The sequence below is a fragment of the Chiloscyllium plagiosum genome, chromosome 40 (genome assembly GCF_004010195.1).
Source record: "Chiloscyllium plagiosum isolate BGI_BamShark_2017 chromosome 40, ASM401019v2, whole genome shotgun sequence".
Lineage (NCBI taxonomy): Eukaryota > Metazoa > Chordata > Chondrichthyes > Orectolobiformes > Hemiscylliidae > Chiloscyllium > Chiloscyllium plagiosum.
The window spans coordinates 20,285,722-20,301,027 of record NC_057749.1 but is presented as its reverse complement, the minus strand read 5'-3'; the positions used below and the strand labels follow the sequence as shown (position 1 = coordinate 20,301,027).

The 15,306-nt window shown below is 42.4% G+C and overlaps 1 protein-coding gene across 8 annotated transcripts in view; it reads right to left on the bottom strand.

The window, feature by feature from the left end:
* The window catches only part of LOC122542603 (casein kinase I-like), a 222,480-nt gene that overhangs the window by 68,154 nt on the left and 139,020 nt on the right, over positions 1-15,306 (bottom strand). For all 8 annotated transcript variants that reach the window (XM_043680562.1, XM_043680555.1, XM_043680554.1 and 5 more), the window contains one exon: positions 9,267-9,418. In XM_043680562.1, the coding sequence (XP_043536497.1) occupies positions 9,267-9,418 (152 nt within the window). The remainder of the gene's footprint in view (positions 1-9,266; positions 9,419-15,306) is intronic.

The window sequence follows — 15,306 nt, the reverse complement described above, 5'->3', positions numbered from 1 at the left end:
AACAGACAGTTCATGTGAATGGGAAAGGGGAGGTGCAGTGAGATTTGGGTGCTTTTCTACACCAGTTGCTGAAAGTAAGCAGATAGGCACAACAGGCAGTGAAGACGGAAAATGGTATGCTGACCTGCATAGTGAGAGGATTCAAGTACAGGCGCAGGGACGTCTTGCTGCAATTGTATTGGGACTTGATGAGACCACAGCTGGAGTATTGAATAAAGTTTTGGTATCCTTATCTCAGAAAGTGATTTGGCTGTTGAGGAAGTGCAAAGAAGGTTTACCAGACTGAATCCTGGGATGGTGGGACTATACTCACAAGAGTTTAGAAAAATAGTGTGTGTGAGGGGAAGCGTGCGTGTGTGTGGGGAGGGCGCGCGCATGTGTGTGTGTGGGGGGGTGCGTGCGTGTGGGGGGGTGCGCGTGGGGGGGTAGGCGCGCGTGTGGGGGAGGCACGCGTGTGGGGGGCCCTTTTGTTCGGGGTGCGTGTGTGGGCACGCGCACACGGGTGTGTGGGTGGGCGTGCGTGCGCGTGGGTGGATCACTTGGAAAACGATAAAATTCTAACAGGGTTAGATGGGAAGTTGCAGGAAGGATGTTCTTGATTACCAGGGAGTTCAGAACCAGGGCTCACACTCTGAGATTAAGGGACAGACCTTTGAGAATCGCGAAAAGAAGAAATCTCTTCACCCCAGAAAGTGAGGCGCCTGTGGAATTCTCCGCCACTGAATGGAGTTGAGGTCAAAACATTCAATGTTTTCAAAAATTTCTTCAGGCTAAAGGGATCAAAAAATATCTGGAGAAAGCCAGAACAGGCATGATCAGAGTGAATTATGGAGCAAACTCAAAGGGCCAAATGGCCTATTCCTGCTCCTACATTCTATGTTTCTATAGTAGAGGAGCTGCAGATGCTCTCGCAATCACCCTCCAAACAGCATATGATGATATTACAAACATGAAATCAGGAGCAAAATGAGAGTGAATCAAAAGTAATCTTCTGACATGAGTCACTAATTGGCTGGAGATAGAATGCGGAGGAGGGATAAAGATAAAGTTTCCTAATTGGCAATATGTGCCAAGTGGTGCTCCCTAGCATTATTCACAGGTCTCAGCTTTACATCACATATCAATAATTAGGAGGAGGAACAGAGAGCTTCACGCTGGAGCCTATGACATCCAACAGGACTGTGCAATACTTTTAACTCTCAAAAGACCGGACTGTTCTGATATTGCACCACAACTTAGATGGGACACCAAGGGAAAAGTACAAACTGTTGAAAACATCCATGCTGAGACGTCCAGTATCCATTTGGTTATTCAGAGTTTTTCTTAAAATTTGTTCCTAAATTGTAAGCATTGATTGCAAAGTCAATACAAATTGCCCAATCCTAATTCTCCTCGAGGAAGTGGTGGTGCGTCATATCCTTAGACCACTTCATCTGTTGCTAGGGAGGGAGTTCTAGGATCTTGATTCAGTGAAAAGTGATTCAATCTAAAATCAGGATACTCTGTGACTTGGAAAAGATGGTGCTCCATGCATCTGCTGCATTTCTCCATCATAGTGGTACAGGAGTGTGCTTGGAAGGTATTGACAAAGGGGCCTCACCAAGGTGCTGCAGTAAACCCTGGAGGCTGTACACACTGCTCCACTGTGTGACAGTGAATCAAAGAATCCCTGCAGTGTGGAAACAGGCTATTTAGCTCAACAAATCTACACCGACCTTCCAAAGAGTAACCCACCCAGAACCATTCCCCTACTCTATTACTCTATATTTTACCCCTAACTAATGCACCTAACCTACTCATCCATGAAAACCATGGGCAGTTTAGCAGGGCCAATTCACCTAACCTGCACTTCTTTGAATAGTGGTGAGATAAGCGAAAGTTAACAGGCTTTGTCCCAGAAGCTGTGAAAATTCTCAAAATTTGTAGCTGATCAGTTAAGTTTCTGGAATGTGGGTGACTCCAAGGATGTTGATGCTGAAGGTTATACTAAGAGCCTGAAAGAGGACGGCACAGCACTAAATGACTCTCGTGAAACATCCTCTCTTTTCCTCTCTCCACAGATGCTACTTGACTTGCTGAGTGTTTTAAATTCAGATTTATAGCAATGGCAATATTTTGCTTTTGTATTATTGATAGGCATAATTAGCTTCCAGGCAGAGCCTTAACAAAACAAATCTCACTTTTGCTCATAGCATTAAAAATTTGAAAATACATCCATCCATTCTGCTGTACTTGAAATGAATGCTAAGGAAGGATTTGCACAAAAGCTTAATTAAATGGTTCAAACTGGGATAAGCTAATCATTGTGCTGTCAGGAACATCAACTCAGACTATCTCACTATATTTCAATTTGTGAGATTTTCATTACCATCTCAATGTGAAGAAGAAATTTATCTGCTTGCTGCAGAAGATTTTGCTTCAAATAAATTCAGACACTGAGTTCAAACACAAATTATAAAGGAAACATCAGAGCAAACAGATCAATATTCAAAGACTGCATGGGGCAAGTTAATAAGGCGTATAACTGAATCACACATCTGTGAATTATCATTGTGTATTCTGATGTGGAATTTTATACAAAAGGACTCCATATAACACAAAATACAAGAGGAAACATCATTCGTTGAATACTAGAAATGCTGAAGTATTCAATATAAGCAGTTGTAGCTTTCTCCATCGTTCAGGACCAGGAGGAGTCCACTTATGCTTTTGGGCCTGTTCTATCATTTGTTGAGATCAAAGTTGGTCTCCATTTCATCAACTCTTAAAAGCCAAGAAAGGGCTCACATTATTACAGCACTTTTCACACTGACTGGACACCTCAAAGCATTTTACAACTAAGAAATATGGCAGCAAATTTGTGCACTGAAAACTCCCAGAAGTAACAGACTTATACACTTAATGGTAAGGTCCTTGGGAGTGTGGTTGAACAAAGAGACTTTGGAGTGCAAGTTCATAGTTCCTTGAAAGTGCAGTCCCAGATAAACAGGATAGTGAAGGCGGCATTTGGTATGCTTGCCTTTATTGGCCAATGAATTGATAATAAGAGTTGGGAGGCCATGTCGCGGCTGCACAGGACACATTGGTTAGGCCACTTGTGGAATATTGTCTGCAATTCTGGTCTCCCTCCCATGGGAAGGATGTTGTGAAACTTCAAAAGGGTTCAGAAAAGATTTACAAGGATGTTGACAGGGTTGAAGGGTTTGAGTTTTAAGGAGAGGCTGAATAAGATGTGGCTATTTTCCCTGGAACCTCAGAGGCTGAGAGGTGACCTTATAGGGGTTCATAAAATTATGAGGGACATGGACAGAGTAAAAAGACAAAGTGTTTCCCCTAGGATGGGGGAGTCCAAAGCTAGAGGGCATAGATTTAAGGTGAGAGGGTATAGATTGAAAAGAGATCTAAGGGGCAACTTTTTCATGCAGAGGGGTGGTGCATGTTTGGAATGAGCTGCCAGAGGAAGTGGTGGAGGCTGGTACAATTACAACACATAGAAGGTATCTAGATGGAATATGAATAGGAGGGGTTTAGAGGGATAAGGGTCAAATGCTGGCAAATAGGACAAGATTAATCTAAGTGATCGGGTCAGCATGAACAAGTAGGACCGAAGGGTCTGTTTCAATGGTGTACATCTCTATGATGCTATGATTCGAAAGACAGAACCTGTTTTTCTGATTCTGACTAAGGGATAAATGTTGCCCAGTCCAGGAGAAATCCTTGCTCTTTTTTGAAATAGTGTCATGGGAAATTTCACCACCACACAACCATGCAGATGGGGCCGCAGTTCAAAAGACAGCAAAACCGAACAGTCCAGCACTCCCTCTGTACTGCACAGAAGTGTCAACCTTGATTTTTGTAATCAAAACCATACACTGAGAATTGAATACAAAAGCTGTGACTGAGGTGACAACATTAACGGTTGAGCCATGGTTGACACTTATGTCAAACTGTCAAGACATACTGAAGCCAAGGTAATTCTGAATATTTTAGGGAAGTGCTTGTCATAGTAATGTTTACAGCTAATTTGATCTGGGAGTCTCAGAACTGACAGGTTGCGCATTCTGCCAATTGCCTCATTTGGTTTAAGGTTCTTTTCAATCTTCCATTTGTTTCCTTCCTCAAACTTTAAAAGTAGGCCTACAGGAGCAGGTATAGATTAGCTGGCTAGAGGTTACTCTTCTGGAGAATAGTGGAGCAGGTTGCTGGCTTGTGTGGTGAAGGGAATGAAATCATAGCCAGGCTGGTTTCCAGAAGTTTTTAATGAAGGAGATGGGACAGAAATAGCTCAAACTTTTTCACCCACTGGCAGAGGTCATTAATCTAGATGCTCACCCCTTCCCAGGTAATTTCAAACCATCATAGCCCATCAGAGAAATGTATTAGCAATACTATTCTATGGGCCAGGTTAGCTCGCTCAGTGAGACTTTTCTTATGTGAACATGACAGACAGTTGTATTCAATGGATGAAATTACAAGGACACCCCCCTTGGAGACTAATTCTAAAAACTTCGACTGACTCCAAAAGCTGTTTTAGTGTCACTTAGGTAGGACTATGACTCAGCAAATAATACTGCTCGACTGTAACACAAATAGGCTCTTACACCTTCAGACCAGGGAAACCCAAGTTAAACACTAAAATAATACTAATAGAAAGAGAAAGCCGTACACATTTGTAGCATTTTACTAATGTCTCTCAGACAGCCACGATGATTTGCTGGAAGCAGAATGGAGCCAATTTACAGAATACAAAAGCAGCAAAAACTGAGCTTTTTTGGTCAGAATGTTAAACAGAAGCATCCTGCTATTCTGCAAATAGTATCAGGAATCTTTTCACAATTATCTGATACATTGATAACTCAGAGGTCAGTTCGCCTTAAAGAATTTTCAGGTAATAACAGCACGTTTTCCAAGATTGCAGGGATACAAAAGATTTACTGATCAACGTGGTCTCCTGGATGTTGTCATCATCACTGTCTTCAGAGGAATATTTTGCAGGTTTACCTAAATTTACTTTTTCCTTTGTCTCACAGGAAAATGGTGTTGAGGGGCCAGGTCAAGACTTGATTGTCTGCAACTTGTGGGTCACACAGGCATAATGGACATTTCTGACCTTTGCTCATCCTATTCACATGCTTGACTAGAAACAACTCCAGATAAACAGCACTCTTCGAGTAACATACTGTCCTCAAGTGGGACTCGATCTGTTGAAGCTATGTGACAATAATGCAAACATCAGACCAAGCTGGATAACCTGTGGTGGCACGTAATTTTGGTTCTTAGCTATTAGGGACTAGCAATTATATGGAGCAAGTCTGAACAACCCTGCTAACATTCTTGTACACTTTACTCTTAGTCTAGTTAAAAGAAATGTAGTACATCTAAATTTTAAATTTTAACATTACCAACAGTACTGAAAGAAGCATACGAGATGTTCTGAATAAAACAGCTACCTTCAGCTCAACTGGGACATTAATGAAGAAGGCAGACTTGTCAGGTTGTAATGGGCATTGGCAAAATCATTGGTGCCATCAGCAATGGCAGGAGTTGGGAAAGTGATGGTTTAATTGTAATTGTGGTTACTTTATTAAGATTGGTTTGTGTAACAGCTCTGAAGTTTATACCTGGCAGTATAATAATGGAACAAGTATTCCTTGGAACACCTTACTCCACCTGATTTTGTGAGATGTTTTCCATTTGGAATTTTGTCGACATACAGCCATTTCTTCTATAATGCGACAACTGCGTTCCTATGCAGCCCCGTGGAATATGAAAATCGTGCAATAAAAATAACACAAAGTGATGGAGACGTAATGGCATTATAGCCAATACACCTTTTACAAGTTCATATTGTGGAAACAGTGTTCCGTATCCATCCGTTTGAGAGTCAATTCACAGTAACGCAAGACACATAATAGCAGAACTGGCTACATCTCAAATGATAATGGTCAAATAAACACCTTGCTGAAATGTGATTGAAATTTCTCAAGATAAATTGGATAGGAGTCTCTGGTGGTGCAGTATGCTAGAAGGATTGAGGTTCAACTCCAGAGGAATGTTGTAACATATGACTGGATTGATTTTAAAGAAAAACTGAATTAGATTAGATTAGATTACTTACAGTGTGGAAACAGGCCCTTCGGCCCAACAAGTCCACACCGACCCGCCGAAGCGTAACCCACCCAGACCTATTCCCCTATATTTACCCCTTCATCTAACACTACGGGCAATTTAGCATGGCCAATTCGCCTAACCTGCACATTTTTGGACTGTGGGAGGAAACCGGAGCACCCGGAGGAAACCCACGCAGACACGGGGAGAATTAGGTATGGGCGTTGAGTGCTGATCCTTGACACGGCTGCCTATATCGCAAAGAACAAAGGAAACTTCTAATTCAGCAAGAACCATCTGCATTCCAGCAAAAAAAGTTAACTCACTGTGCAATTGTTATAGTTTTCCATGTATCATGAGGTAAATCTGTTCCTTCTTTGGCACCTGCACAACATCCTGACATATTACTTGTATAAGCTATAAACTATTTCCAATTTCTCAGATTCCAATACAGCCTTGGTTCAAACAGGGACAAAAGAGATGAATTCTAAAGGTGAGGTGGAAGCGACTGTCCTTAACATCAAGGTTGCTTTGGACTGAGCATGGTATCAAGGAGTCCCAGCAAAACTTGAGGCAGTGGGAATAGTGGGAAAGCTCCATGTCATTTGCAGTCATACAGAGCATAAATGAAGACGGCTGAGATTGCTGGAGGTCAATCATCGTAACTCCAGGGTAGTGTCCTAGACATAGCTATCTTCAGGTGCTGCAGCAATGACCTTCCCTGCATCATAAAATCAAAAATGAAGACGTTTGCTGATAATTGTGCAATGTTTAGCGCCATTCACAACTCATCAGAAAACGCAGCAAGACCTAAACAGCATCCAGCTTGGGTTGACACATGCCCAACATTCATGGTACTCGTGCCAGGCAATGGCTTTATCGAATAAACGAGCATCTAACCATCATCCATTGAGATTCCATGGCACTCCATAATTGAATTCTCAATTTTCAACACGCTGGCGTGAACAATGAATATAAACTGAACTGGACCAGCCATATATATACCATGGCTACAAGAGCAGGTCAGAGGTTGGGACTCGTTTGGAGAAACCTCATCTCCTACGCCCCCAAAGCTTGGCCATCAATCTCAAGGCAGAAGACAGGAACATGCTTGCCTGGATGGGTGCAGTGCCAACAACATTCAAGAAGCTCAACACCAGTCGGGACATACAAACCCTCTTAACTTACACTGCATCCGTCACTTTCAACATTTTTCACTACTGAAATACAGTGGCAGCATTTAGTAACTCACCAAGCCTCGGTTGACAGCACCTTCCAAACACACACATTCCCCCACTTTGAAGGACAATAGCAGTAAATCAAGGAAATACCACCAAAAGCAGGTTTACCATCCTGACCTGTGCAATATTACTGTTGCTTCATTGTCCCTGGGTCAAAATCCTGAAACTCCCTCCCTAACATCACCATAGGTATTCCTACACCACATGGCTTGCAGCGGTTCACAAAGGCAACGCCTCACCACCCTCCCCAGGGCAATGGGGAATAAATACTGGCCCAGACACAATGCCCACATCCTATAAACAAACAAAACAGAACACTTATAAATTACTTTGTAACTTAAGCTTTGTGTGCATCCTGCTCAGGAGGCTTGAAGAAGTTTGCATCTTTTCCTTCAACTGTAATAATATCTTTGTTTGTATAGCAAATAACACTTCTCTTTGATTTAAGATAATTGACAAACATGTCAGTTGTAACCAATTCCTCAGCATAATTGCTCTGGTATGACAGTCAGACAAGTCACCAAGACTTACTTTCTGGTTCTGAACTGTATTAATGCAGCAGTGCAAATGGATTCTGCACTTCTGAATGATTTTCATTTTCAAAGGTCTACTTTGTTATTCAGAAACAATCTGTCAGAACATGGCTCACCCAAAGTGCTTTGGTGATTGCCAAGTAATATCAATAGTCTATAATGCCCCCTGTGCTGCCACAATTGTTGGGAATTTCCTTAACCAGCCTTTCTATCACTTGTAACTCAACTCCTTACTTGCCCTCCTTACTGACCATGTTTTTGTAAGTGCTTGTTGATAGCCTTGCCCACTCTTGCCCACGCACTTCACATTATGCATGACAGAGCGAGTGAATGGAGGAATGAAGGGGCTCCCCAGAACTCTGGTAAAAACAGACTGTATGGATTTTACAAAGGAAGAGAACCATTCATTTTTTTTTAAACATTGTTAAGAGGTTGAAAGTTTACCAATTAGTCATTTGGTAATATCAACTGCAAGTATTACTGGAAAACAAAGATAATTTGTCAAAGCTTTTCATCCTACACTCATCAGCACATCTGCTGGAGTACCAATGCATTCTGTTCATATTTACACCATTATACATAACCCTTTGTTTAAATACAGTTATCTTCTAGTGTATAACAAAGTCCAAATCAACACTTTTAGTGAAAGCTTTAGTTAACCATACTCCAAATTCTATTATTAGAACTCCCCATATTGATATAACTAATTTACACTGAGATCAACCTTAATAATACGTTCATTATATGTTTCATTGTCCCATTATGTCTCAGACCTTTTACAGAGGCATTCTTGCAAATGCCCTGATGGCTGAAAGATGAAAAGCTTTGACAAGCTTTTTCTCAGCAATACTCAGGTTTGAAAGGCAAGGAACATACACACAAACACAAAAGTCTCAAAAGTGGCTTGACATTACAAGTCCATTTTGGCAGGAACGCTCACTTATTGCATCAATTCCAAAAGGTGGGCAGCATGGTGGCACAGTGGTTAGCACTGCTGCCTCACAGCGCCAGAGACCCAGGTTCATTTCCCGCCTCAGGCGACTGACTGTGTGGAGTTTGCACATTCTCCCAGTGTCTGCGTGGGTTTCCTCCGGGTGCTCCGGTTTCCTCCCATGCTCCAAAAATGTGCAGGTTAGGTGAACTGGCCATGCTAAATTGCCCGTAGTGTTAGGGGCAGGGCTAAATGTAGGGGAACGGGTCTGGGTGGGTTGCGCTTCGGCGGGTCGGTGTGGACCTGTTGGGGCAAAGGGCCTGTTTCCACACTGTAAGTAATCTAAAAAAAAATAAAGCTGTTCATTGTGTATTATTGCTGGCAAAGTGTTAAATTCATAGGCAGCCTGACATCAGAGATTTTCACACATAATACTTCAGTCACAGCACTCACCAACTGAATGGCAATCATTAGCACGGTCTTTAGTGTGAACGTCCGGTCACACAGATCAAACAGATCCTCCAGACTTGGTCCCAGCAGCTCCAGCACCATGGCATTATATTTACTACATGGTCCAAAGTAATAAACTTGAGGAACTCCTTCAGCTGAAAAGGGAAAAAAAGAAGTGTTTACTTAAAGCCAAAAAACACTTTACAAAATCATCAAAATGAAGTACCATTAAGGAGACATCACAGAGACTTATCTCATCATACCACTAGCTTTGAAAATTTTGCTTCCATACCACATTGCAGACACCACTGTTTTAATGTAATTTTTAAAATGATTCCAGTTTTATCCAACATCTCGCTTCCCCCTAAAATTTGCCGGATTTCTTAATTTTTTGGTTTGTAATGGAGACTATTCAAAACTGAATGATGCCCAATGGATATTTCAATGCTTGTAGCATTGATTATAAGAAAATCAATTCAATGACAAAAGTAACCGTCTTAACTCTCACCTTTAAAAGCAAACCTGGACAGCACAAATTTTAATACTTTCAAATAGGGTTGAAAAAGCAAAATTCCGGTTCACAGGATCACAGAATCCCTACAGTATGGAAGCAGGACATTCAACCCATCGAGTCCTCACCAATAGCATCCCACTTAGACCGACCTCCCTACCCTATTCCTGTAATCCTGCATTTCCCAGCTAACCCATCTAACCTATGCATTCCTGGACACTATGGGCAATTTGGCATGGCAAATTCCACACAGACAGTCGGCCAAGGGTGGAATCCCTGGTGCTGTAAGGCAGCACTGCGAACCACTGAGTCACTATGCAACCCCAAACTTCAAGTTGACACCTTGAGTAGTGGCTAGATGATGCTGCGTGAAATACAGTAAGAACTGAGTGACTTAATGCAATATGTGAACATACGGACATCAAGCCTGGTCCACTATTCAATAGGATCATGGCTGATGTGATTTTAACATCAGCTCTACATTCCTGCATATTCCAGATAATCTTTCATCCCCTTGCTATTTACCACTGCCTTAAAAATACTTAAAGCTCAGTAGAACAGTGTATACTATCTACAAGATGTACCGCAGAAATTCACCAAAGATCCTCAGACAGCACCTTCTAAACCCAAGATCACTTCCATCTAGAAGGCTCAGGGCAGCAGAGACATGGGAACACAATCACCTTCAAGTTCCCCTCCAAGCCACTCACCATCCTGACTTGGAAATAAATCACCATTCCTTCACTGTTGCTGGTTTAAAATCCTGTAGTTCTCTCCCTAATGGCATTGTGGGTCAACCTACAGCACAGGAACTGCAGTAGTTCAAGCTAGCTCATCACCACCTCAAGGGCAACTAGGGACATGCAATGAATGCTGGCTAGCCAGCGACACCCACATCCCAGAAATGAATAAAGAAAAGAATTGAAGATTCTGCATCCACTGCCTTTTGAGGAAAGGAATCCAAAGATTCACGATCCTCAGAGAAAAAAATGTGAGACAGCTCAACTGCACATCATCCACATTTGCCTTCAAAGAAGTCTTAAATTGGAACCTAGAGATGGATAGTATTATAGAGGTTCAGATTTACATGGTCACACTTAGAAGAGGAGAACAACTATGCAAGATAGACAGTGGAAGTCCGAGATAGCGTAGCATAGAGTGGATGACCAGGGTGAACATTACAAACAGATGAAGGGTAGCAAACTACGATCACAAAGAGCACAGAATTTGATGATTAACGCTGGGCATTGGATTTGGACAGTGAATCCAATTTAACTGCCAATGCACTCAAGGAATTTTAACATTCAACCAATTGGCATTCCAAGAACAGTTTCATTTCACATCTTCATTGTATGCTGATCACTGGAGACTCATTGATACACTCACGACCTGTAAGAGTCGCAGAAGCAGGAACCCTCCTCCTAAGTGTAATTAAATGTGTACTTCTGATGTCAAGGCATCCAAGATTATGGGTCAAGTATTGGAAAATGGAATTACACAGTCATAGAGATGTACAGCATGGAAACAGACTCTTTGGTCCAACTCATCCATGCCAACCAGGTATCCTAAATTAAAATCTAGTGCCATTTACCATCTTTTGGCCCACATTCCTCCAAACACATCCTATTTATATACCCATCCAAGTGCCTTTTAAACGTTTTAATTGTACCAGCCTCCATCACTTCCTCTGGCAGCTCATTCCAGACACACACCACCCTCTGCGTGAAAAGTTGCCTTTCCAAAATGCAGCACTTCACATTTATCCAAGTTAAATTCCATCCGTCACTCCTCTGCCCATTGGTCCATCGGCCCATCTGATCAAGATCCCATTGTACTCCGAGGTAATATTCTTCGCTGGCCACTACACCTCCTGTGTTCATATCCAAATCATTTACGTATAAATTACGAAAAGCAGTGGACACAGCACCAATCTTTGTGGCACACCACTGGTCACAAGTTCCAGTCTGAAAAGCAACCCTCCACCACCACTCTGTGTATTTTACCTTTCAATCAGTTCTATATCCAAATGGCTAGCTCTCCCTGTATTCCATGTGATCTAACCTTGTTAACCAGTCTACCATGAGGAGTCTGTTGATCACATCCATCACACTGCTCTCATCAATCTTCATGACTTCTTCAAAAAACTCAATCAAGTTCATGGGACATGACTTCCTACGCACAAAGCCATGCTGGCTATCCCGAACCAATCCTTGTCTTTCCAAATACATGTAAATGCTTTCCCTCAGGATTCTGTCCAGCAATCTGCCCACCACCAATGTCAGGCTCACTAGTCTATAGTTCCCTGGCTTGTCTTTACCACCTTTCTTAAATAGTGGCATCACTTTAGCCAACCTCCAGTCTTCCGGCACCTCACCTGCGGCTATTGATCATTCAAATATCTCCGCAAGGGGGCCAACAATCATTTCTCTAGCTTCCTACAGATCTCTAGGGTACATCTGAGCAGCTCCTAGGGATTTATCCACCTTTATGCGTTTAAGCCATCCAGCACCTCCTACTCTAACATGGACAATTTTTTCAATATGCTGCTATTTGTTTCCTCACATTCAGTACAGTTAGGTACTTGGTCTGGACTGGCACTGACTCAATGGACCTCTACAACAATAATTATTGGAATTCTGTGTTTTGAATAACTTTGGGCAAAGGAATATTGTTTCTTTATGGGTTTCTTAGTAGTTTTGACTCTTGAAGAGATATGGTAGAGAAACAATAGGCACCCAGTTCACAAGCTCATTTTTCAGGTTCAGCCTAGTGAAGTCTCTTACCTTTCCCAAATACCTGCAGATAAAAGTTTTACAGTCGATGGTCAGTTGGCTGATTTCTCTCCCCACCTCTCTCCTTGATCCAGAAGGGATGGAGGGTAATTGTAGTATTCCCACTCCTGCCTGCAACTAGGCTGAATAGAATAACTCGTGGACTTGCTGACTGCATGACCTCTGTCTTCACCGGCTCCACTGCTACTCTCATGAATGATGATGCACATTCATGGATCAAGACGATTTATTTCCTGTTGGGCTATGGCCTTTAAGTGGCTGAGGGAGGAGGAGGAATTGAGGAGAAGCATTTCGGGCTGCAAGACACTACTATGATGAAGGAAGCAGAACGTTGCAGATGCTGGGAATCTGCTATAAACATAGAATGCTGGAGAAACTCAGCAGGTCAGGCAGCATCTGCAGCAAGAGAAACAGAAATACCGCTTTGAAGCCAGTATGTCTCCTCTTCAGAAATGAAGTCAGACCCCAGTCAAAGCATTAGCTTTCCACAGATGCTGCCAGCCAGACCTGAGTTTCTCATGCATTACCATCATCTCAACTTGAGGCCAAGAGGGGCAGCTTTTCTTTGTAGTAGAATCTTTAAAGAACTGTCTGATAGTGTGATGGAAACAGATTCAAAGGTAGCTTTCTAAAAGGATCAGATAAGGTTACAGGGGAAAGGCAAAGCTCTGGTTGAAGCGCCTCACAGAAAGCCAGAATTAGCACACAGCCTCCTGCTGCACTGTCACCATTCCATAGTTTGAATCTCCCACCTGCGTCAATCGATTCTTTTTATTTTGCACTGCAATTTGATTGGGGGGAGGGGGAAAAGGGTGGAAAAACTAATCTGCTATTGGCTCCAGAAAGTGAAATTTAATATCATTGTTCTTGCATTGATCATTAATTTCAATTAACACTTGTCGGCACCACAAAAAAAGAACTGGTACTTATGTATTTAAAAGTTCCCTAAGGTGTTTCATGGTGCTGTTATTAAAAGGAAAACAGATATTTGATCCATAATGACCATCAGGAAGGCTGGAAGCAAGTTGGGTACTGCAGGGAGAAAGGCCTTGACTCTCCAAAGATTAGACCCATTAGACATGGTTGGGTCTATCTGCTTCATCCCTGGTCCCCATTCATCGGGGAAGCCATGGTGATCAGCTAAAGGCTCCTTGCTTACCCTGTTCAAACATTAACACCATGAAACATTAGTGATTACTGGGAGGAAATGAACAGGATAAGCTCTGCTGATGGCTAAGTAACTCAACAGCCACACTCAGCCTTAGCAACTGGCAATCATCCAGAGTGACAGATGCAATTATGAGCATTCCACATCTGTCAATATCTGGTGACTGGGGTCAGACGACACTAAGCGTCTATTAGACTGCTCAGTGCGCTCAAAATGAAAACTGAAACCTTGGAGTTAAAGAAGTGATTAATTTAAAGTGAAGTAGATTTTCAAATTAGCCTCTCCTGCACTGTTGAAGTGCTCACAGCCCTGGTGGTAGTATACTACACTGCTAAATATGGTTTGACATGTCAGCTTTCGTCGAATACCTCATACATTCAGGACGGTTCACCATAACAATCAGCTGTAATAAGAACAAAAAAAAAACACTGGGGGATAAAGTCAGGTCAGATACACCTGTCCAGAGAAACAGAACTGAAGAGGAATTAGAGATTTAAGAATTTTTGAACTGGGGGAAGGGAGCAGGAAGAACAATGGAAAAAGATCTGTGACAGAATGAACACACACACACACACTCACTTTGGTCATGCAAGGTTAGCAAATTGTTGGGTGGAAGAAAATTGACTGATTCTGTTCTTCATAGTTTAACATTTGCAAGAACCTTGCATTATTAAGTTTCCTATTGCGTTCATCCCAGTTGAGCAGTGATGAACAATGAGCTGTTATGAGATAATGTTCCTGTACATGCTTTGTGCTACTCCTTCAGAAATATGAAGGATATCTGTCCCTGCTGGTCTGCAGCTTTGTATAAGCATACTAAATGTGCTATCAGTCTTGCACAGTAGCACTTACTGTAAATAGCACAATAAGACTGCTCCTTATATACATCTTGAAAGACCTGTAGGTGTCAACTCCTTTAGTTGGGTTTTCACTTGCCCACGAGCAGCTCCAATAGTGCTCGGCCATACTGACGTGTAGTGGACCTGTAATTTAGCAGTATTGGTCTGCACTTTTCAAGAGCAACTTAATTCTTCCGATCCCATTCGTCAGCTTCCCAGTTTGATCATGGGATCTCAGTAAACGTGTGACATTCAAATTCGGAACCGATGACAAATCGGTTGAAGCACTTATTAGCAAACTCTGTCACGTCATCCGAAACAACTACATCAGGATACCGTGCATTAGAAATATCTCATGTAAGTCTTGTGTAAACCTTGAATGAGGTGATCACAAGTGTTCCTTCTGCAACCTCCTGAGGACATCTTCCTGAAGTGAAACTGGAATGACCAGTCATTCGTTACTCACTGGTATGTCACCCACAACCATAAAATACAGTCAGTGCTCAAAACTGTTTTATAGCCAGTCCTCTAGGTCTTTGTTCTAATAAACATCGAACACAACACCGTGTGGGCGGCACGGTGGCACAGTGGTTAGCACTGCTACCTCACAGCGCCAGAGACCGGGTTCAATACCCGCCTCAGGCAACTGACTGTGTGGAGTTTGCACGTTCTCCCCGTGTCTGCGTGGGTTTCCTCCGGGTGCTCCGGTTTCCTCCCACAGTCCAAAGATGTG